Below are 24,410 nucleotides of genomic sequence, written 5' to 3' on the forward strand. Positions count from 1 at the left end.
ATTCTGGGCCCAAGCTCCAGGACTTATTATTATGACTCTAAGTGCTTAAAAATGAATAATCATGAGAACAGCAAGCAGACTGACGAGCCATGCAGTGATCTGGGCACTCACACGTACTCTCCCATCTCCTCCACCTGACCTCACAGGGCAGCACTGTGACATTCCTCCTGCGCAAGGAAGTCTCATAACTACCCCATTTCCATACTAGGAGGTAGTGAGGGTGGGACGGAAGCCCAGGCCTGCTCCGAACTCTATGCCTGTACATCTGACCAGCTGGCCACACGGCCCAGACCACAGCCAATCAAGCGATCTGAAAATCTCCAGGCACTCTGTGTCCTGCTTGAAGTAAGCAGGCCACCCTCACAAACAGCCCAGCCTTCTGGTTGCAGTTGCACTCAGGTCAACTCTTATATGCGAAGCCCTGCGCTACAGTGGCTCCTTCAAAACAACCTATGAGGCCAACAGTTTGCCCTGAGCGAATGAGGACACTGAGATAGAATGGCTGCCCAAGGCATGCAGTGTGGCACAGCACCGCCAAGGTTTCGGCCCCAGCCACCTGACTCCCAAGTTCAGTGCCTTGCCAACCTTGCCAGAAAGGAACGTCTCCCACCAAGGACACTCCAGTGTAGTCATTTCAGCGTGTGTTTGCTCCTCACAAACCTAAGCTCCTGTCCGCTAAAGAAGTGATTGCCACCACTACTGACCGGCTGGCGTGGGGGCAATTAGACAATTATATCTATTAACATACCAAGTGGGGCATTTCCTACATGGTAGCTATTTCACCGCAAAATAGTTACACTCCATAATGCTGTTAATAAATCAAGTGAGACAAATGAGTGATGTGTGCTTTATCACCTCTATCTCCAACCAGCATCTCAGGGCTGGCCCAAGGCTGGAGGAGCCCCTGCCAGGCCCCACGGTCAGCCTTCGACAGTTCTCGGGCCCCCAGGAGCGTATGCCACTGCTCTGCAGGTGGGAAAACCTGCGTACACAGAAGACAGTCCCCTGCCCAGAGAGCACAGAGGGAAGATGTAGCCCGAGCTCCACAATCCACACACAGTGTGACCAAGCTGTGTCTGACTGAGCTGGAGGGCTGTACTCATGGAGCAGGGAGCCCCGATTTCCGAGCCCGTGAGCAGGTACAAAAGGGGTTGCTTCTCCTTCTCCCTCTGGAGGACGGGTTAGGGGTCAGGGTAGGAGAGGAAGATGGACAGGGCCTGGGTACCCAGGAAGCATCCCGAGCTGAGGAGCGGAGGGGAGGGTCTGCAATGAGCGAGCTCTAGCGGAGGAAAACCAGAGATCTGGAAGAGAGGAGGGGCACTGGAGGGTGGTCGGCCATGTGACCCCAACACTGCCTCGTGCCCAAGGGCCTGGGCATCTTCTCCCGAGCACCTGGGTCTGACACCGCACGGAGCTTATGTTGACAGAGCAGGGCTAGACCAGAGGGGTGACCTCATTCCATTGTCTGAAGAACAGAACTACAGGACCTGCTGAGAGCCTCAGGGCACACCCCAGCAGGAACCAGAGTACTCCAACACTGGGGGCTTGGCACTGCCATGCTAAGTCAGCTAAAGTCAGGAACCAGATACTCCAACACTGGGGGCTTGGCGCTGCCATGCTAGGTCAGCTAAAGTCAGGAACCAGATACTCCAACACTGGGGGCTTGGCACTGCCATGCTAGGTCAGCTAAAGTCAGGAACCAGATACTCCAACACTGGGGGCTTGGCACTGCCATGCTAGGTCAGCTAAAGTCAGGAACCAGAGTACTCCAACACTGGGGGCTTGGCGCTGCCATGCTAGGTCAGCTAAAGTCAGGAACCAGAGTACTCCAACACTGGGGGCTTGGCACTGCCATGCTAGGTCAGCTAAAGTCAGGAACCAGAGTACTCCAACACCAGGGGGCTTGGCGCTGCCATGCTAGGTCAGCTAAAGTCAGGAACCAGAGTACTCCAACACCAGGGGCTTGGCGCTGCCATGCTAGGTCAGCTGAAGTCAAGTCCCAGCACCACCAGCCCCAGCCATCCTATCTGCACAGACCCACACAGAGGCAGCCAGCCCCAGGACACCGAGGTCTGCATGGTCATCCACCCATTCATTTGAGGCCCAGTAGGCATGGATTCCCACTCAGACCTATAGGGATAAATGTTGGGAGTGGGCAGGTCCACCCAATGGGAGGAGGGGATTCCAGGACGTTGGGACCCTGTGTAGGCTCTCTCAGGTCACCACATCTATCTACCCTATTGATAGGCCTGTGAACTAGACTGGTTTACCCACACACTTAAGACCTGCCTCCGGTCATGTCAGGTACCCCAGAAAGCCAGCAGCCTGGACCTCCCTCTTCGTCATCTACCTCTTGCCCTCTGGCACCCCCAGCTACCACTAGCCCCTACTCCCCAACATCACAAGCTAAGGACAGACTTGGCCCAGTCTGGCTTGCATGACCAGCCATGCTTCCTCCCTTGACATGACCGGCTTGGGGCGGACACAGCAGTCACCCTGCCTGATGAAGACTCAGCACCCCCAGAGAGCCAGGGCCTGGCATCAGAGTGACAGGGCAGGTTCCAGCCTCCCATCCAAAGCTGAGGAAGGCCACTAATGCACTGGTTGCTGGCCCGGGTGAAACGCTGCTGTCTGACACTGGCTTGTGTGAGAGCCAGGCTAGCTGTGCCCTACGTGGGTGCCACTCCTACCTAAGGAAAAGGGGCCAGAGCAGCTGGGCTGCAGTGAATGCAGGGGCCTCTCACCTGAGTTTAGGGCCCCCCACAGTGACTAACAGGTTGAGAGAAGTTGGCCCACTTGACCACTGAAGGCCTCATTTGTCTAAAAATTACAGAAATTGGGACCAAAAGGTATCTGAGACCAACTGTGCACCCAGCCACCAGAGCTCGGCAGGAGCTGCTTACCCGCTCCACGAGGCCTTGCTTGTGCTTCAGCTTGTATATTCTTAGCTTGGGCAGGAGGCTCTCGGCATAGTTCTTGTCCTCCAGCCCATGCAGCAGGACACCGTGGAAGGCCAGCCGGCAGGTGTTAGTGTGAATGTCCGCATCCAGCCTGGAACCGATTACCAGGCACAGCCGAGGGCAGGTGACAGGCTTCTCAAACTCCACAAGGGCCCACTGCTGCCGGGGACAGTGGCCTTCTGTGGCCTGGCCCACCTTCTCGTTGGCCTGGCCACTGCCTGTTGCCACGGACGCCACATCCTTGCAGAGGTACTGTTCCTGGAACAGGTATTCTCGGGAGAAGTCAAAGGTGTCCAGCACAGGCTCACTGTCAAATCTGTCAGGGGCAGGGCTGAAGAACATCAGCTGGCCCATGACTGTGTCATGGCCCACCGTGATGTGAAACTTGGCCTTGGTCTGCAGGGGCCCCCGGAAATACAAGATCTTCTCCACGGAGATGAGGGCCGCATGGACGGTGTGCAGGGACTCAGGGGCACACACCAGGCCACGCTCCAGCAGCTTGGGATCAAACTGAGTGACACAGATGCCCAGCCGGTCTCCCTGCATGGCTGAGGTGACGGGCGTGTGGAACATCTGCATGGACTTGACCTTCTTCACCACCTGGCCAGAAGAGACAAAGCTCATGAAACCCACAGCCTTGAGATTGAGGGGAGGGGCTCCATCTGGAGAAGTCCCTGTTCCAGTGCCACCAACACTCAGCTGGCACCTGGCATGCCAGCCAAGGGGCAGCTCTGAGGCTGATCAGACAGCCCTTGGACAGAGCGGGCTCTACCCTGTAAACACGAGGCCCAGGTCACAGGACCCGTTAGTCCAGAATGTGGGCAGTAGTCGCGGCAGCCAAATCTGGCACTACCTTAGTTTCCTCCGACCTTCTAGTCCAGGGGTCCCCAAACTTTTTACATAGGGGGCCAGTTCTCTGTCCCTCAGACTGTTGGAGGGCCGGAGTATAAAAAAAACTATGAACAAATCCCTATGCACACTGCACATATCTTATTTTAAAGTAAAAAAACAAAACGGGAACAAATACAATATTTAAAATAAAGAACAAGTAAATTTAAATCAACAAACTGACCAGTATTTCAATGGGAACTATGCTCCTCTCACTGACCACCAATGAAACAGGTGCCCCTTCCAGAAGTGCGGTGGGGGCCGGATAAATGGCCTCAGGGGGCCGCATGTGGCCCGCAGGCCGTAGTTTGGGGACCCCTGTTCTAGTCCCTGCTCCACCCCAAGCTCTATTTCTACACTTTCCTGCCTTGAGCCCTCTGGACAGGCTGGCTACCCCACGCAGACTGGCTCCCCAGTTCCTCAGCCTGCCGAGCTGTGCCCATCTATCCTTCACAGCCCAGGCCAAGCACCACTGCTCTGGGAAGTCTGCCCAAACCCCAGTGGGGAGGAGCCGTCTCTCTCTCTGTGGTGCCCCCTCGGCCCCTCTGAATCACACTCAGCCTGCTGTGCTGCCGCTGCTCAACCTGCCCGCCTGCCTGCCAGCCTGCAGGCTTCTCCCGCGCAGGCCCATTCTCCATTCATCCACACAGACCCTGGCTGTGGGCCAGACCCTGTGCTAAGGGCAGAAACAGAATGAGGTCTATTTCCAAAGAGCTTACTATCCAGGAAAAAAGCAACAAAATTACAAATATATTATATATTAATATTAACTAAGTTTATATTACTATAAATAAAATATAAAATTTTATGTGTTTCTATGTAACTAATAGAGTTATGACATGCATATGATATATAACATGCTATAGAGAGGCGAGGGGTCGGGGGAGGGTCTGACTTTTAGATCAATGGTTAGGAAAGAAAGACGTCTGCAGAGGTGACGTCCAAACTGAGACCTGGCCATAGGAAGAAGCTGTGTGAATGTCCAGAAAGAGTTCTAAACAGGGGAACCGATAAAGGGAAAGGCCTGGAAGAGGCGTGGTGAATTTGAGAAATAAACCAAGAGGTGGGAGGGCTTCAGCAGGAAGAGCCAGGAGGGAAGGGCAGGCAGACAGGAAGTCGCTCAGGAGTTTAGGCAAACTCGACTTGATCTCTGCTTCTAAACCATGACGCGGACTCTGCACCCACAGTTTAAATCAGGAACAACATGGAGCAGCTCTGACAGGTGTTCACAATACAAATGAGTGTTCTACTAAGATCCATGGTCTCAGAGGTGAGATGAGATCACGTGCATGGGTTTCTCTTTAGCGAAGCCAGAAATCTGTAATATACTTCAGAAAATCTGCTGTCTAAAATTGTTAAACTAAAGACAAGTTTGACCTTTAGGTCACGAACAGCCCCGTCCACACAGTGGGGTGGGTGTGTGGGAATCTCCTGTTCTCCCTGGATGAAGGGAGAGTGTGTGCTGACATTGGGCCCAGGTCCCTTCCCAGAGAGCTGTAATACTCAAGTGTTTGTTTAAAGATGGTTAACTACCTGACCAAGAGGTCAGGGGGCACAGAAAGTGAAAAGCACAGTGTCAAAAGCCACAACCAAGATCAATCAAAGAGAAGCATAAAAGATCTCTAAAATGGTATGTAAGGGTGATGTGAAACTTAGATTTTTAGGAATGCATCTCAATATGTAGAAAATACTGAATACTATCTTATCCAGTGAGGGAGAACCCCAATCACAACTCTTCCCCGAAGACCTGCAGCAGCCCAGTGAGCTGCCCTCTAGCCCAAACCCTGCTCTCCCTCTTCCTGGCCAGCTTTCCAAAACACAGGTCTGAGGATGCCGTCCTGGCCCCAGCACGCACACAGGCTCCTATCTACCCCATCGTGACTTGCAACCTTTCGGTGCAGCTGTTGTAAACTGGAAGATGCTTTGGTCAATGGAACTGCTATGGGGAACCAGCCCCTCAGCTTGCTGGGCTCCCCCCTCACCCCCCACCAGGCTTGCTATAGCTCTTCCCACCCATGTTCCTCACCTTCTAACCACAGCCAGTGGGAGCTTGAGTGATTCCGCGTACAAACCACGGCTCTCTCTGTCTTGTCTCCGCGCCCTGGGTCTTTGAGGCGCTTTTCCCATGGGACTTCTTCCACCTGGCAAATTCTTGTTCATCCCGAAAACCCCCTCTCAGGGCACCTCCTAAGAGGGCTTTCCTGCCCCCTGTGTGAGCCTGACTTGTCATTGCTGGTTGATGACCCTCTCAGCTCTGACCTTTGTGTACTTACTTGATTTAAATGACAATAAACATCCAAGACAGCATTACCAAGAGCTCCATATCCCCATGTGCTCGCACCCCAGCTAGCTCTCCCACCTGCCCCAGCTGGAGAGAACTATTTCCTCGGATTAGGTGTTACATTCCCTTTCATTTTATATACACGTGTACACGGTTGGATAGAGGCTGACAACTTGTGTAAGACATACGCCTAACCAATGATGTGCTGGGTTTTGTGAGCTGTGAACTCTGAGTTGGTGCCCATGCTGGTGGCACCGGGGGCTCCCTCCCTGCTGATGTGGTACAGCACACGGCACACCATACCACAATCCAGGCGCGTTTGGGCCATTTCCAGTGTTTTACTGACAAATGCAACAATGAATTCCTCCTTACACAAAAATTCTGCCTTGTGTAGAGTGCACGAAGGGGTTCTGGAGGACACAGACCAGGGACTAAACGGCTAGATGCCGGGGGAGTGAGCGCCTGCCTTGCTAGATAAATAAAGTACCGATGTCTCTCCTACCAGCAGGGCCAGAGAAGTGCGATATGTATGTGTCTTCTCGAACATTTGACAGTGTCACATTCCTTAATTTTTGCCTACCAAATTTGTATTATTTCTCCTTCTAAATTTTTTAAGACAGAGGCCATGGTCTTCCTACCACTGCTGAAAAACCCTGCACATCTGAAGAGAATGGCTGTACTAGATTCTGGAAGAGAAATGTCCTTCGTGACAAAACACACCTGGCAGAGCACTGAAGCTAAGATTCCAGACCACCTGGGGCCCGGAGACCCTTGTGTTTAAGAGCCTCCCTGTGAGAGAGGGTGGCCAGAGCCTTGTACCACCTGGCAGCCCCACCCCCACCCCCACCCATCCAGCCGACCACCAAGCAGGCTTTCTTTAAAGCATGTTCCCTTTTCAACGGGCTCATGTTCCTAGGGCTGAAGCAAGAAAGAACGCCTTAAGAGGGCGCTGTGAAGAGCGGAAAGACTGATAACTGTGCACATCAAGATTTTAAAGGCCTAGATAGGAAATGTGGAACAGATCAAGACAGGCACGGGGTGGTGCATGCAGACAGCACTGCCACATTCAGTCACTGGCAAGCCTACATTCTGCTAAGATACAAGTCAAGAATACAAAACTCCATCTAGGATACCAAAAATATAGAAAGTAGAGAATTATACCAAATTAGGAACAACAGACTTTCCCTTCAGTCATCTGTTTTCCACCCATCTCTTCAACAATTCACTCATCAAATACAGGGCTGGGCAAAAGTAGGTTTACATTTGTAATACAAATAAATAATACAGTAATTGATAAGTAATACCAGAATGAACTTTTGCATACTCACAACCGTAAACCAGTGTTGCCCATCCCTATATTTACTGATATTTATGTCAAGTGGCTGAGACACTGTTTCTGCATTTATGCAACACAGACTTATGAGGTTTCTCTCATGTACCAGGCCCTGGAATGGTACAGAGCTGAGCAGAACACACAGTTTGGATCCTATGCTGGGGGGGGGGGGGGGGGCAGACACTAATTAAATCATCAACTAATAAATTCAGAATTAAACCATGGGGAGGTGCTACTAGAGAGAATAACTGGAAGATCTAATTCTTCCTGGGTGGTCAGGGAGGGCTTCCTTGAGGAGGTGACACTGAAGCTGATGGCTGGAGGAGAAGGAACCACCCACAGAGACTCCAGGCAGAGGAAAGGGCAGAGCAGGCCTACGCCCCTGAGGTGGAAGAGAATGTGGCCTGTTTAAGGGACTGAGAGACAGTGAGCCTGGCAGGGGGAAGTGGAGTCCGGCTGGAGACACAGGCCAGCCACCATCACCATGTGGAGGACGACAGAAAGCCACCAGTGGTAGTGGGCTGAGCAGAAGAATAGCGCCTTTTAATGAGACACTTTTAAAAGATCACTTTGGCTACACAGTTTGCACAGCAGATTGAGGGGTGAAGAAATAAGAAAGGGGAGAGGGTCCCTGGCCGGTTGGCTCAGCAGTAGAGTGTCGGCCTAGCGTGTGGAGGACGCGGGTTCGATTCCCGGCCAGGGCACACAGGAGAAGCGCCCATTTGCTTCTCCACCCCTCCGCCACGCCTTCCTCTCTGTCTCTCTCTTCCCCTCCCGCAGCCAAGGCTCCACTGGAGCAAAGATGGCCCGGGCGCTGGGGATGGCTCCTTGGCCTCTGCCTCAGGCGCTAGAGTGGCTCTGGTCACAACATGGCGACGCCCAGGATGGGCAGAGCATCGCCCCCAGATGGGCAGAGCGTAGCCCCTGGTGGGCGTGCCGGGTGGATCCCGGTCGGGCGCATGCGGGAGTCTGTCTGACTGTCTCTCCCTGTTTCTAGCTTCAGAAAAATGCAAAAAAAAAAAAAAAAAAGAAAGAAAGGGGAGAGGGAAAGCAGCAAGGAGGGGCCTCAGAGTGTTCTTTCTGCAGTGGCCTGACGGGCGGTGACAGACTGGACGTGGAACAAGGGAGCCGAGCACACACAGGGGAGTCCACACTCCATCTGAGGGGCCGCCTCCAGCTGAGTGGGAAAGAGGAGGGATGAGGGCTCAGGACGGGCGGCTGGCGTTCTGAGAGCAGAGGGCTGAGAGACAGTACAAGAAAAGGCCCTGGCAGCCCGAGTTTCAGGAGAGATGGGGTCTGTGATTTGGGAAGACACACCTGTCTTCTGGCATTTCCACCTAGATGTGTGGTGGCATCTGCAGCTTATGATGTCTAAGGTCTGTCTCCTTCAGTCCTGTCCTATTCAGAAGTGGCAGCTCCATGTCTGCAAACACTCAGGGGAGAAACACGGCTCCATCTCGGCTCTCTTCTACCCAAATCCAGTCATCAGGTGATTGGACAGGCTCTGCCTTCAAACCAGACCCCAGCCCTTCCCACTGTGTCCACTGCCCACCCTGGTCCCGGACCCACTGGCTGTGACTTGTCCTGCCCCCTGCACCTGCTCTCCGCAGCACACTCAGACCTAAGATGAGGTGACACTGAGGGTCAGACCCACTGGCTGTGACCTGTCCTGCCCCTGCACCTGCTCTCCGCAGCACACTCAGACCTATGAGGGGACACTGAGGGTCAGACCCACTGGCTGGGACCTGTCCTGCCCCCGCACCTGCTCTCCGCAGCACACTCAGACCTATGAGGGGACACTGAGGGTCAGACCCACTGGCTGGGACCTGTCCTGCCCCTGCACCTGCTCTCCGCAGCACACTCAGACCTAAGATGAGGTCACACTGAGGGTCAGACCCACTGGCTGTGACCTGTCCTGCCCCCGCACCTGCTCTCCGCAGCACACTCAGACCTAAGATGAGGGGACACTGAGGGTCAGACCCACTGGCTGTGACCTGTCCTGCCCCTGCACCTGCTCTCCGCAGCACACTCAGACCTAAGATGAGGTCACACTGAAGGTCTGCCTCCAACTCGCCATCGGCTTCTCATCTTCCTCGAGGAAGCTAACACCCTCATTGCCTCAGGCTGCACAAGCAGCTGGGTATTTCTTTGACTTTACATGCTCTGATTCCCCCATGTCTCCGCCCTTCTTCATGCCACGTCAGTAACATGAGTCTTCTTGCTTTTTGCTCCATAAACATGTCAAGCTTCTACCTCAGGGCCTTTGCTTTTGCCTCCAACTGGGATGCTCCTCCCCCAGATATCCCTATTTCTCTTTTCCTTCTTTCTTTCATGTCTCTTTATCAGAGTCCATCCTCGACCCTCCAGAAAGACAGGACCACCATACCCCATTCCCCTCTATCTTCTTTTTCTTGCTTTATTTTTCTTCATATTACCTGACATTTGTTTTATGGTCTCTTCATGCTGGAATGTACCCTCTATGACAATGAGGGCTTTGTTTTTATTTTTGTTTTTTCCATCTTTTATCTCCAGTGTTCAGGGTAAGGAGCCTTCCAGGCAGAGAAGCAGGGTGGAGGCTCACCGGGGCCTCAAGCTTCCCTGGCAGGGTATAGTGAGAAAGGTGGCAGAGAAAGATGGGTGGGAGAGTGGGAGGGGCACTGCTGCCAGGTACCTAGCTGAGTGGGACAGGAAGGGACTACCGGGCAGGCTCGGTCCCTGAGTCTGACTCCCCACAGGGCAGGCCTGTCTCTTCTTCCTGTCCTTGCCGTCTCCCTGGCACCGAGCGCTTCCAGGGAAGGAAGGAATGGACCCAAGGAGGCAGGGAGGAAAGACTACATTTAAGCAGGCAGGAAAACAATTTCTAAAACCCAAGTTCATGCTTGCTAAGCAGTTTTGTCCTTTCTGATTAACACAGAAGCTTTACCATCATCTGGGTCAGTTATTCTTCATAAAAACCCTACGGGGCAGGTCAATATTTTTACATTCAATTTTATGGATGAAGAAACAGAGGTTTTGATGTCTCCAAGGTCACAGAGCAAACAGGCTGAGACTTGGGACAATAAACCCTGGGACAAAAGGCAGGCCTGACATTCATGGCCCTATCTCCTAACCAGCTGAGCAGAAACCGTGCCATGCACTGGCTGGAGCTGAGGGCAGAGCCGCTCTGCCTGCTAGGGGCTGGGGGCCTGCATTTCGGACAAAGCAGATGCCCCCAAGGCATGAACCCTGGAAAGATGGCTCTGCAGAAGGAGCAGAGGGACTATCCCTCACGAGCTACTGTGGGAGGAACCCTTCTCAGGCAGGGACTAAAGCCAGGAGAGTCAGGGCAGCATGAGACCTGGGCTGGCAGAGGCGGGGGCACTGCTGCAGCCACCCGGGCCCAGGTCAGCAACGGCTTCCTGCTGGCCGAGCCCAGTGGATGGTTTCAGACCTGAATTCCCTGGTGTCTGTCTCTGGGTAGCACGGCACCCCCAGCTCAGGACAAACAGTACGCATTTGCTGATTGAGCAGATGAGAAAGCAAATGAAACCCCTCTGTGTCTGCTCGCAGCCTGATGCAGCCAGATACTGTCTTCTGAGTATCTGCAACTTAGTTTTCCAGCACTCTGAGGATTCTGCAGGATACTGTGCCCAGAAGGGCCTGGTGTCCCTTTCTGAGGCTACTGAAAACCTCTCATGGAAGTGGCTCGAGGTGGGAATCATCAACAGTTCATGCCTGCTCTCCTCGGCATATTGCACAACATAGTGAGCACCCAACTAATGTTGCAGTGGACTTCATCATGTCATCACATGACCCACACAGAGGGAAAGAAGACACATCTGTTGGACATTACACCATGAGGAAGCTTTACAGACCTAGGTCCATATAATTCTCCTATAACCTTTCAGGTGGCTAACCATGATTTTAGTTTACAGACAAGGAAACCGAGGCCCCTACAGATAGGTGAAGACACATATCTGTAGCATCCAGATCTGCCTGTCATGAGAGCTATCACGACAGCCCACACTCTATTACACCATAAATACATATCCATTTCAGTACAGAAACCCTAAATGATACACAATCACTGCTGTGAACACCACGTGTCTGCAGGGAGGTCTTTGGCAGCATTCCTTCTGTAGAATAAGAAATCACCAAACCAATGGAATAGCAGTGTTTGGGGTCCTCCTGGCATTCCAGAGAATCAACAGATGCTTGAAAGAGGTGGGCCAAACCCTATGCTTAGCAGTCTTTCTGATGTGCAGAAGCTTTTGTCATAATGGTACCGGCTGTAATGAGATTGGACCTCTACTATCCACTATCGTTCCATTAATGAGCCTGGTTGCTACTGGCTGTGCAAAGGGGAAGGTCCAGACCTGCAACTTCACCTCACTTAGTAAAATGTAAATAGAAGAGGAGAAGAAACACTTAAGATTTGGCACTCATAATCTCACAGCAGGATCAGTTGCTTCAATTCAAAGAGGTTCAGGCCAGAGCAGGGAAAGTGAAATAATCTTTTCAAGTTCCATCTAGGTTTGGCTCCATCAGACCTAATTAAGTTTCACTGTGGCTGCTTACTTCTCTCTCTCTCCTTCTTCGAGATAAGATATCCCCAATCTAATGCACCAATTGCATCTCACACAAAAATGCCTCAAGGAAGAGCAGCAGTGGCCCAGAGGGTACCAGGGACTCCCCTGCGGTTGTAGACCCCAGCTTCCTCACACAGCTGCTCGGTGTGCAAGAGTGAGAGTCAAATGGGCCTTGGGCACTGGTTCTCACCCACTTACTTCTTTGAGGAATAAAAGGCATTCAGAAAAGTTCAGAAAATCAAATGATATAATAACTACCTTTGCTCCCACCACCTAGAATTGACCACCAAGATTTTGTCACTTATATTTCAAGTCTTGATGTTAAGAATGAAGGTCCCTAGACTCTTCCCTCAAATCCCCTCTAGCCATCACCTGCATGAATTCCTTGTGTCCTTCTATTTTATATATCTAAACCCATGTATGTGTCCCTAAATAGTATAAATATATACATTAGTTCATACAAATGGTACTGTATTATTGCTTAATTCTACTTACCTCCTCTATCTGTATTGTTTTTGACATCTATTCATATTGGGAGATACATAGATTTATAGATCTATTTATGTAGATCTAAATATACATCTATCTATCTATCTATATCTATCTATGCCTTTACTGAAAGCTACCTTGGCTACTACTGTAAATGATGTCACAGTGACCATTCCTATATGTATCAACTTATACACGTGCACAAAGTTTTTCTAGTGCAGGTGTCTGGATGGAAAACTGGTGTGGGAGATATAGTTTCGGTTTCATGATGTCTCAGTGATTGTTCTGTGAAATAGCTGGCTTACATCCAGCAGCTAAGGAAAGGTCTCTTCTCAGAACCTCACTAGCACTTGGTTTTGCAGGCTTTTCAATGGTTGCCAGGCTGACAGATTAGGCACAGTGTTATCCTCAATTACTAGGGAAGAGATCTACAGAGTTGAGCTAGGAGACAAAGTGGTGAAAGCTCACCCTGCACCTGCTGCATGCAACCCTGCAGAGCCCCACTCAGCACTGGACAGAAGGGCCCTACATGCCGGGGCAGGGCAGCGAGGAGGTGGAGATCCGCACAGGCCTCTCCCTGCTGCCGGGCCCTCCGCCTGGGCTCACAGTCCTCTGGCCACTGGTGCCAAGAACTGTGGTTCTGCAGCGCCCGAGGCGCTTTTCCTCTCACCTCACCTTGTCTCTACGGAATTGAGCAGAATGACCGGAGGCAGGATCTGTTCTACGTAAAAATTCATTGAAGGCTCAACAGAAAACCAACTGTCCCATAAGGAGAAAGAAGTAGGAGCTGGGGAGAACTTTCTTTCAGGAATCCCTGCTTAGCAATGAGAAATGCCCCCTATAAAAAGAAAAAGATGGTCTTCAGAAGCTTGGGGACCCAATACACCCAGAGGCACAATTCCAGGCTCAGAGATGAGCTGGAGCCAGCCTGTCTTTGCTTCCGTCTGCTCCGGAGCCTCCTCCCCACCCCAGCAGCCAGGCTAGGTCTCTGGCCCCAGAGTGATCAGTGTTGCGCAGGGCCCAGTGCGTCTTCCGCGTGTGCACATCTCTCCCGCGCTCCCTAAAGCCCCATGGCCCTAGGCCAGCTCAGGTCATCTGCTCAGAGTCTTGGGGCATCCTACAGTGGCACCTTCTCATAGTTTCCAATAGGTGCCTATGAGTCCGGTGGTTTTCTGTGGAGCTCCCACTCCAGGTGGGCGAACAGCCACTGGGGGCAGGCTGGGTTTACTCTGCTCACTGATGGTCTCTGTGTGGTGCCTGCCACGTGGTGGGCACAGCAAGAGGAAAGGGATGGGTTTGGTTTCCAACCACATGGCCTGCCGAGAGCCCCTGACCATCCATGGCAACCTCACAAACAAACTGTGGTGATTAACTTCCCAGTCACTGCAACAATGAAGACCCATAAAAGTGACAAGTGGCCTGCCTGCCAGGAAGCTTTACGCTCCTCCTCCCAGACAGCCTCCAAACATTTTCATCCCATAAAACTTTAAATTGAATTACACCAAAGTTTGATTCTTCTTCCATAAGACTGAGGCTTTGTTTTTAATGAAAACTCAGGGCCCTGTTGGGGTAAGAAGTCTGTGGGAGGCAAGCCAAAGGAGCCAGCTCTGTCCTCACGGGCTAGGCCCAGAAGACCCTCACTGAGGAGCAGTAGGTGCAACCACAGACCCCTGAGGGCCCCGAGCCGGGGCAAGGAGCCCAGGCAGGCCTTGCTCAGAGGGGCAGGTCCAGGTGGCCAGGCAGGGGCCACGGCCCGGCAAGGAGCCCAGGCAGGCCTTGCTCAGAGGGGCAGGTCCAGGTGGACAGGCAGGGGCCATGGCCCGGCAAGGAGCCCAGGCAGGCCTTGCTCAGAGGGGCAGGTCCAGGTGGCCAGGCAGGGGCCACGGCCCGGCAAGGAGCCCAGGCAGGCCTTGCTCAGAGGGGCAGGTCCAGGTGGACAGGCAGGGGCCATGGCCCGGCAAGGAGCCCAGGCAGGCCTTGCTCAGAGGGGCAGGTCCAGGTGGCCAGGCAGGGGCCACGGCCCGGCAAGGAGCCCAGGCAGGCCTTGCTCAGAGGGGCAGGTCCAGGTGGCCAGGCAGGGGCCACGGCCCGGCAAGGAGCCCAGGCAGGCCTTGCTCAGAGGGGTAGGTCCAGGTGGACAGGCAGGGGCCACGGCCCGGCAAGGAGCCCAGGCAGGCCTTGCTCAGAGGGGCAGGTCCAGGTGGACAGGCAGGGGCCATGGCCCGGCAAGGAGCCCAGGCAGGCCTTGCTCAGAGGGGCAGGTCCAGGTGGACAGGCAGGGGCCATGGCCCTGCCACTCCCCTCGCCTTTGAGCTTATCACAGCCACACTGCTGCCTATCTGAGCATGCCCCTCTCCATGGTTTCCTGCTCCCGGGTGGGCACACTGGGCCCTTCATTCTAGCTCTGAACTTTGGGCAAGTTTTATGTTTCTAAGGTTGTTTCTTCATCAGTAAAATGGGGCTGATATACCCTAAGCCCCTGGTTGGCAAACTGTGGCTCGCAAGCCACATGTAGCTTTTTGGCCCCTTGAGGGTGGCTCTTCCGTAAGATACCAAATGTGGGCGCTACCTCGATAAGGAATGTACCTACCTGTATAGTTTAAGTTTAAAAAATTTGGCTCTGAAAAGAAATTTCAATCATTGTACTGTTGATAGTTGGCTCTGTTGACTAATGAGTCTGCCGACTGCTGCCCTAGGCCACAGGGATTCTATGAAGGTATAATGAAGAGACATGTGCCCAGTATCTAACAGAGTCCTTGGTGAGTGCCAGGTCCTCACTAAATGTGGTGGCCTCAGTCCCCATTCCCATCCGTGTTGCAGCTTCTGGCTTTCTCCTCATCCTTCGAGTCCTCATCGCCCATAAGCTGGCAAATCCTGGAGTTCACCTGACTCACACCCAGTCTCTTCCCACTCAGTGGTCCCCATTTCTCCCTTAGACTCCCACCACAGACACCCCTCCCCACATTCTCTCAGGCCACCTGCCCAGCACAGAGGCCAGGCCACGCAATGCCCTTGGTGTTCACTGCCCACTGGCACTCAGCGGCCTTTCTCTCGAGCCTGACTGCCTTCCACACCTGAGGAGGGCTCTCTGGAGCTTCCGGCAGGGCTCCATGTCCCTGCTCCCACGTGTCCCCCACACTGAGTGCCCTCCGGCTCCCCTTTCACAATGGCATTCTTCAAGGCCCATCTCTACTGTCATCACTCAAATTCCCTCAGCTGAGTTTAACTCAACACACTCGAGCAGCACCTGTCATGAGGCAAGCCCCACACTCAACAATGGGGATGTGGGAGGCCATGGCTCCTGCCCTCCACTTGCTCACTGGGCGAAAAGGGAGACGAAGGGCTACTGAGAGCACAGGGCATGTTGAATGCCAGGAGAGAGGGGACAATATCTGAAGTGGGTTTAGAAGGATGATGCCATGTAAATGAGATCAAGAGAGAGGGGACAACACAGGGTGGGGAGGGGGAGTGAAGAAGGTGCCAGGCAGGTGTGGGCAGAGACCTCCTGGGTGTGGCTCAGAACAAGAAGCTGATGCTGGGGTAGGGGGCTGAGGGGCAGGAGCCCCATCTCGTCCATCTATGCACCCTGTCCTGACGAGACAGGGCCTGCCAGCAGAGAAGGGACTCAAGAACAGCTCATGAAACGATCCAGGAAAAACCAGGGCAGGATCCTCACTCCTTGATACCTACCCCAGGGAGAAACCCACAGACTCTGCAGCAGCTAAGACGAGCACGGCAGCACGGGCAATGACCAGAGCCTGGCCAGCAGTCCGAGCGCTCGCCAGCGGGGCCGGCGCTGTGCCCTGCGCACACTGATGACACACGCAGAGCGCAGTGGCCAGGTGCGGCAGCAGCTCTGTATGTAGGGATGAGGTGAGAGCTCTAAGACCAGCTCTGGGCCGAAACAGAAGTTCAAAAGCATACGCTGTGATGCCAAACATTTCAGAATGACATTGTGTATATTTGTGGATATACACATATATGTAATGCATACAGAGGGTTCAGAATGATCCACTCAGGAGAATGAACAGGGGTCTGTCTCCTCCGCATAAGCAGCAGGATGGGTTGTGATGCAGCATCCCCTTTTCTCTTAACTGGAAAGTTTCACTTTGGTTATAAGAAGGCATTATGAATTAGTTGGTTGATTAAAAATTAAAAAGACATTCTAGTCAATTAAATTTAATAAAATAAGGTTCCAATCAATTCACTCAATAAAGACAGCCTACTCTGAGCCAGACGGGCATAAGAGAAATGGATGATGGAGGTGAATGGGACAGGCGGGGCAGCTGGAGACTTCCTAGTCTGTCAGCTCAGTGTCCTAACTGTAGACTTGAACTTCCTTCCCCAGCAACACCGGGAAGTCACAGCCACAGGACGAGGAGCCAGAGGCCCCCTAAAACCTGGTCCAGCCCATACTCTTCACATGGGGAAGCCAAAGCAATTCTGGCTGCAGCAGTTGGTGGAGGATGGGAGACTCTCTTATTCCCCTAATCGCCACAAACCCAGCCCTACCACCGGCCAGAGTGAGGAGAAGAGAGCTGGCGCAAGTTTCTGAGCACTACGAGATGAAAGGGTGAAGCAGCAGGAAGCAGGGGCAGTGCCCAGAGCAGTCCCAACGGTACCCGGCACAGAAGCTTCGGCCAGCAGGAGGAGCAGCCCCGGACCAGGCCCGAGAGCCCAGAGCTCTGCAGACACCAAAACACTCTGTCCCAAACTTGAAAAGTTCTACCCCAACTCCACCTCAACGCCCAAAGGGAAGGCCTGTGCCTCATGCAGTCACCCTGGACAGACACAAGGCCCTGCAGTCACCATCCCCCCTGTCACTCGAGGTCACGCTGGTCCAGCCTTGATGAAAGGGTCAGTCATGTCTACACTGTATGTCCAAGAATTCCACCTCTGAGAAAGTCTCCAAAAGGCAAAGGTGAGTCACTCAACTATTCACCTCGCTCCTCCTCATGGTAGCCAAGGACAGCCACAACCTCGCTGCCCAACAGCACAGAAACAACTACATAAACAGCAGATATGTCGTGTAAGTGATCAAATATCTGAAGCAATTTTAGAGCCTTGGAAACGGACTTTTTCTGTAATAATGAACAAATAAGGCATGAAAATGCATTTAAGATGCCATCTTCACTATAGAGCAGTTGCCTCTGGGTGATGGGCCTCTTGGTGAGGCTTATTCTTCCCCCCTAGTTTCTTTATAGTTCATAAAAATCAAAGTAATCATATATTGCTTTGATTTATAGAGGAAAGCTTTTAAAAAACCTAAATTAAAAGAAAAAGAAAGACCATTCCATCAGGGTACTGTGATGTGTTGACCCTGCAGATAAACCACCAGAGAGATGCCTTCCCCAGCTAAATGCCCTCACCCAGATGGGCAGGCATCCTGCCAGGCTCACGTCACTCTCCCTGATCCTCACAATACCCCCACACCGCATGAGGTAGGTACTGTCATCAGTCTGAGGAAACAGTCAGCAACCTGCCCAAGGTCAACTGGCTAGTGAACAGTAAACTGGACACTGACCCAGCAGTGCCCGGCTCTGCAGGGCGAGCGCAGTGGCCTCAGCTGGACAGCAACAGCTGGGATGGGCGCAGACGTCTGGCCCCAAATCTGAAGCAAAGTGAGGAAGTGGTCACAAAGACGGCTTGGTGTCGCCAGTAAGGCTTACCACCTCTGCCCCCGGAGAGGAGAAGGGAGTGCCACCTCTCTTCCCAGGAAGCAGCTCTGCAGAACCATAGGGTCCGGGCCAGCAGCAGCAGAACTGTGGGCCCATCAGGAGGACTGCAGAACCCTCTCTAGGACAGAGCAGGGCCGCAGAGAAGTGTCTCAGGCTCGGCTCTGCCTCTGAGAAGTAAAGCTGCCTCTGAATGGCCTTTGTCGTTTTCGTCATGAAGCTTCTAGTTACAAAAGAAAAATCAAAGTAAGGTCCGTCTAGAAAGGAGAGGCAGCCCCATGTTCGGACATCTTGACACGGTAACAGAAAAGGATGCCCTGTGCCCAAGATTTTGTCCTCTTCCTTTCTATTTTCCTGCATATTAGGCTGTACTTTCCAGTTTTATTTTTAGCCTTTAGTATTAAAAAATTTGTTTTTTTAATTTTGAAAGCCAACATCAAATGCCTCAATTTTAAACTCGCATATATCACCTGAAATTACTTGTACCGACCACCACAGAGGGCGGCTCTAGGAGCAGCCTCCAGCCGTGCACCTGCCGATGCACTTCCCTCAGCAGGGAGCTCACCGGGCGAGCAGGATGGAAGGGCCAGGCGCCGGGTCCCGGCAAGGAAAAGTACAACTTCTTTAGGTCTCTCGGGGAAAGCTCTGAGTTCCACGATGGAGGAAGAGTCACTGACTCACAGGATACCTATATTTTGCACTGGGCCCTGCTCAGGGCCTTACAGTAAGAGCCCAGTGCACAGAGATGCCAACCAACCCCAAGAGACAACACGATGTGCCTCTGCCCTTCCAAATGGCAGAGAATAAATGCAGGACAGTGTCTGAAACCGCCTGCTAGAAGCACAGTATTCCTTTGAAGTCCCAAGTTGTAGATTTTAAGATTCAATGGTGTATTTGTTCTATGCCATAATAAGTCCATGTTTGTTTTAATATAATAATAAAGTTGTAATTAACTGCCTTCCAAAAACTGACACTGCAGGGAACCCACTGGCCCTGGTCACCCAGTCCCCAGCACATGGTGGCACTTACCCTACCCCTTGGCCTCAGAGCAAAGAGATCCAAAGGGAGAGACTCGTTCCCATGAAGGGACACGAGCGCTCACAGGCAGGCAGTGAGCGCTGTGGGCACCGCTCCACACCCTGCGCACCATGCACACACACACTGCCTGCCCTCGAATAGTCAAGCACATGGAGAGCCTGCGGCCTCCTTAGCACCTGTTTCAGCAGCAAGCCTCTGCTACGGGAAGTTCCTGCCACACTGAAGGAGGTTCCGACCCAGAGATACACGTGTCACCCACCTCAACTTTTACTCTTACATAGGAACACCGGCCAAGGCCCGGCCTATAGTCTAACAGGACAATTGCCTGAGGAGGTTTTGAGGGCAGGCTCACTTTGTGTGCTAGGCCTGGAGCTAGCTTCAAAAAGTAGCCCCGTGCCAAGATGCAGCTCCGGCTCCAGAAGCACTCAGCTCTGGAGTTCCACAGACTAGCCAGCTCTATTATTTTCCAGCTGGTTGACTTTGGGCTCTTTATCCTCAAGTCTCGGCTTCCCTGTTTATAAAATGGAGATGATTCTACCTGCAAGGATGTGGTGCGATTTAGAACAATGTAAATAAAGGCCAAGCACAGTCACTATCACTTGAGAGAGACGAATTCTTGTTAAGATCAAGAGTGAAATGATAAAACCGTGGGTGGGCGGGGGAGCAGCAGAAAACTGCATCTGGAAGACACACTCTCTCTAGCATCTCCAATAAAAGAGTCAAAGGCCCTGATATCTCAGGCTTCTGGCACCTAGGCCAAACACTTAAAATCCCCAAGTTACCATCTTACATTGCACAAATGACCCGAGCCAGAGCCAGCAAATCTCATGAGCTCAGGGGAGCACAGGGAAGCCCCACTCCTCTCTGCTGTGTCTGGCTCGAATGAAGCCACATGGACAAGAGGTCTCCAAAGGCAGGGTGACCAGATAAACTTAGTTTTAGTTTCCATAAGAAGAGATCTCCAAAGATACAGGCAAAGCATGAGCCGGCAAATGTTTTCTTGAATATCTGGAGAGGTTTATCTAATGTGAACTATTACTAAGTGTAGACAACCAATATATACACATATACACCTTTTACATGGGGCTGAAGAAGCTCTTTCCTGAAACTGGTTATGAATTTTTAAGTACTTGCCCACAAAGTAGGTTGTAATATCAATTTTAAATATTATCTGAAAACTTTAGGAGTTAAGGTCAATGAAAATTACTATTGTAGATTCTTTTTTTTTTTTTGAAGCTGGAAACGGGGAGAGACAGACAGACTCCCGCATGCGCCCGACCGGGATCCACCCGGCACGCCCACCAGGGGCGACGCTCTGCCCACCAGGGGGTGATGCTCTGCCCCTCCGGGGCGTCGCTCTGCCGCGACCAGAGCCACTCTAGCGCCTGGGGCAGAGGCCAAGGAGCCATCCCCAGTGCCCGGGCCATCTTTGCTCCAATGGAGCCTTGGCTGCGGGAGGGGAAGAGAGAGACAGAGAGAGGGGGGGCGGGGGTGGAGAAGCAAATGGGCGCTTCTCCTATGTGCCCTGGCCGGGAATCGAACCCGGGTCCCCCGCACGCCAGGCCGACGCTCTACCGCTGAGCCAACCGGCCAGGGCCTATTGTAGATTCTTATACCTACTGAAAGGAGATAACTAGTAAAAAGGGCTAGTGGTGGCTAACTGGACTCAAATTTTTAAAAAAAGAAAAAGAAATGGAAAAAGGAAAGGAAAGAATAATAATAAAACAGAGCCTAGCAGCCATTTCTAAACAGGTGCTTCTTTGCAAATGCACTTCAGAGAGAAGCCTGCCCTAAGCTGCCTGCCTCCTGCACTGAACTGCCAGCCTGCACTGTGTTCCTACCAGCTGAGACAGCCCTTATAAAGGAGTTCCTAGAGTTCTATTTCAACCAATAGGACTGATGAAGCTGCACTTGCCCAATAAGAGCTGCAAAGCTATATTGCCCCCTCCATCAGCTTCTTCACTAACCCATCAGAGCCACTCCACTTTGACCAATCAGGACAGTGTCTCTTGAACCAATCAAACTATGAGGATTTGGAGCCCTCGTCTGCATGAAAACAGACAAATCAGAGACCGCGTTGGGGACTTCTGTCTATGTAAGTCAGCTCCCCTCTGGCTCTGAGGGTGCACTTGATTTTCCCACTGAACTGTGTTTCTCTGGCTGGAGCTGACCAGAGCTGAACCACTACAGATGTCTCAGCAGAACTGGCTGGCACACAGGGAGTAGACCAGAGCAGAGTGGAGCTGACCAGAGCTGAACCACTACAGATGTCTCAGCAGAACTGGCTGGCACACAGGGAGTAGACCAGAGCAGAGTGGAGCTGACCAGAGCTGAACCACTAAAGATGTCTCAGCAGAACTGGCTGGCACACAGGGAGTAGACCAGAGCAGAGTGGAGCATACCAGTGCAGGGCAGAGAAGATCCGCAAGGAGCAGAGCAGACAAGCAGCGAGTAGAGTAGAGCTGTCTAGCGGGAGAGGGGCCGAGCCCCAGGGCCACTCTGCCCCAGGCTGGCTCACAGCCGTGCAGCCATGCTGAGTCACAGTGGAGCTGTTCTGTACTGAATCAAGTTTCCTTCTTCACTGCATTTCAAATTGGAGATTCCTGTTCACATTGAATTGACACCAACAACCATCCTTGACACTTTAAACATGTAAATGGGAAATGTCTAAATGGCCAAACGTCAAGGTGGGGTGGAAAAGCTGAGCCCTACCAGCCTGGAGAAGCAGAGAGAGTTTGCCATTGAGGTGGAAACTCTCTGTCTGCAAAACAAAGCAGGACAAGAGGAACAGCACAGGCAAAGGTGGGGAAGGGCAGGCAGAAGCAGAGTCCAAACTACCCCTGCTGGGCCAGCTTCAGAGCTGAGCTTCTGCCTGACCTGCGGTGGCGCAGTGGGTGAAAGCGTCGACCTGGAACACTGAGGTCGCTGGTTCGAAATCCCGGGCTTCCCTGGTCAAGGCACATATGGGAGTTGATGCTTTCTGCTCCTCCCTCCCTTCTCTCTCTGTCTGTCTCTCTCTCTCTGTCTCCTCTCTAAAATGAATAAATAAAAAATCTTAAAAAAAAAAAAAAAAAGAGCTGAGCTTCCCTACCACTCCCGCTGCCTCCCTGGCCCAGCACCTCCCTCCCTGGCTCCAAACAGCTCGCGTTAAAGGCCTGGGTGAGGCGACAACCATTAAGTTCCAAACCAAATCTCTTCTCTGTCAGCTCACCTATAGCTCTTTGTTTGAATGGCTTGAGATCTTCAGACATTCTGGTAACAAGCTAACCAATGGACCAATGGCCAAGGCTAGCGATTTAGGCAACTGGTGACCTGCCACCTGAAGCTGATGTGTGGCCCTCCTCTCAGTGTCTTCAGGATCCTCCACCTTCCTCTGGTTGGCTCCTCTGTCTTGGATAAAGCTCACTGCCCCTAGGCAGCCTTCCAAGACTACTCTGGGTTCCCAGGCCTCCTGCGCCACTTCCTGTCATTGTCCCCACCTCTGCTTCTCCCCTCAGCACTGCTGACATGTGAGATCTTCTCTCTTCCCAGGCAGTGTTCTAGCAAGCTCACATGTATCCACCTACCCAGTCTTCCAAACCTCTAAGAAGTGGCTCCTATTGTCATCCGCACTGTGCCGAGGATCAAACTGAGATCTACGGCCACCCAGTTCAGTGGTGGTGGAACCAGCTTGCAGGCCCTGGAAGCGCTGGCAGCTGTCCCTAGCACTTACATAGTGGTTGCTGCTGCCCTGCTTGCCCGGCCCACAGGGCCCTCCTAAGCAAATGGTCCCACTGACTCTCTATGTCCTCCACCCCAAAGGGAGGCCTAGAACACTAACCGTGGTAATAACTGCTGCCTGAACCTGCAATTCAGAGCAAGTGAATAAACTAATGTACAATGCAGCAGTTACAAGCAGGTTTTGGATTCAGACTTCCTGGGTTCAAAGCCTATGTATTACTTATGAGGTCTTGGGCAAGGGATTTGATCTCTATGCTTCTTTAAATGGAAAATTTACTTACCTCCCTAGGCCATTGTGAGGATTATAAGAGATAATCCATGTGAAATAATTGGTGTGGCATTGTAAAAAATAGAAAAGTGTTCAATAAAGATTAGTGATTAATACTATTGCTATTCCTATTTCATCATCAACAGAATGGTGATGAGCATTCCAACTTTATTTTGATTGCTGTGATAATGACATCAAGAAATGTGGGATACCCAGCCCAGGCCTGGCACAAAGAAAGGCCTCAAAGGAGTGGCATAAGAAGGGCCCTTTGTCAGCTTACTTGAAGCCCACAGACAAGAGCTGCAATCTTTCCTGTACAGGCCAGATGGCAAACGTTTTAGGCTCTGTGGGCCACGCAGTCTCTTGTTACAATTCCTCAACTCGGCCACTGCAACACAGAAGCAGCCATGGAAGAAAAAGCTCTATGTAAGGAGCAGGCAGCTGGCCACAGTGTGCTGGTCCCTGCTATCCACTGGGGCTTGGGCCACTGTGAGCCGATCCACCCAGAACAGAAACACTGACCCTGTGCTGCAGCAGCCAGACACACCTGGTCAGACTGACGGGCAGGGCATCGAGAGTGCAGACCCACTGGGGAGCAATCACCAGCAGTCATCTTCTGAGAGCCTACTCTGTTCTGGGCACGGCAGGCAGACTAAGGCAGTCCCTGCAGGCGAGGGGCCAGCAGCCCGTGAAGGAAGCAGCACTGGAAATGGGCACACTGGAGACACTCAGTTCAGTCTCCTCACCTGGTACCTGGACATGCTGTGAAGCAGAGAGAGGACAATGCTCAGAAGCCCAGGTGGGGGCTGCAGTGATTATTATTCTCAGTTCAGTCTCCTCACCTGGTACCTGGACATGCTGTGAAGCAGAGAGAGGACAATGCTCAGAAGCCCAGGTGGGGGCTGGAGTGATTATTATTCTCAGTTCAGTCTCCTCACCTGGTACCTGGACATGCTGTGAAGCAGAGAGAGGACAATGCTCAGAAGCCCAGGTGGGGGCTGCAGTGATTATTATTCTCACTCGTCTCCTAGGGAGCAGAGGAACAGGGCAATCCACTTGAGAAGCCTTTCAGAAGCTTAAGGGTATAAGCTTTGGGCAAAGTCTGTTTGGGGTAGAACGGGGAACACACAGGCCAATGTGAGTCATATTGTATCGCAAACAACAATCGGCCCATGTATATCCATAATCCC

The 24,410-nt window shown here is 52.2% G+C and overlaps 1 protein-coding gene across 4 annotated transcripts in view; it reads right to left on the reverse strand.

The window, feature by feature from the left end:
* Nucleotides 1-24,410, reverse strand: part of EEFSEC (eukaryotic elongation factor, selenocysteine-tRNA specific) — a 310,890-nt gene that overhangs the window by 69,069 nt on the left and 217,411 nt on the right. For all 4 annotated transcript variants that reach the window (XM_066352209.1, XM_066352212.1, XM_066352210.1 and 1 more), the window contains exon 5: nucleotides 2,904-3,560. In XM_066352209.1, coding sequence (XP_066208306.1) covers nucleotides 2,904-3,560 — 657 coding nt within the window. The remainder of the gene's footprint in view (nucleotides 1-2,903; nucleotides 3,561-24,410) is intronic.

This window comes from Saccopteryx leptura, chromosome 11 (genome assembly GCF_036850995.1).
Source record: "Saccopteryx leptura isolate mSacLep1 chromosome 11, mSacLep1_pri_phased_curated, whole genome shotgun sequence".
Taxonomy (NCBI): domain Eukaryota; kingdom Metazoa; phylum Chordata; class Mammalia; order Chiroptera; family Emballonuridae; genus Saccopteryx; species Saccopteryx leptura.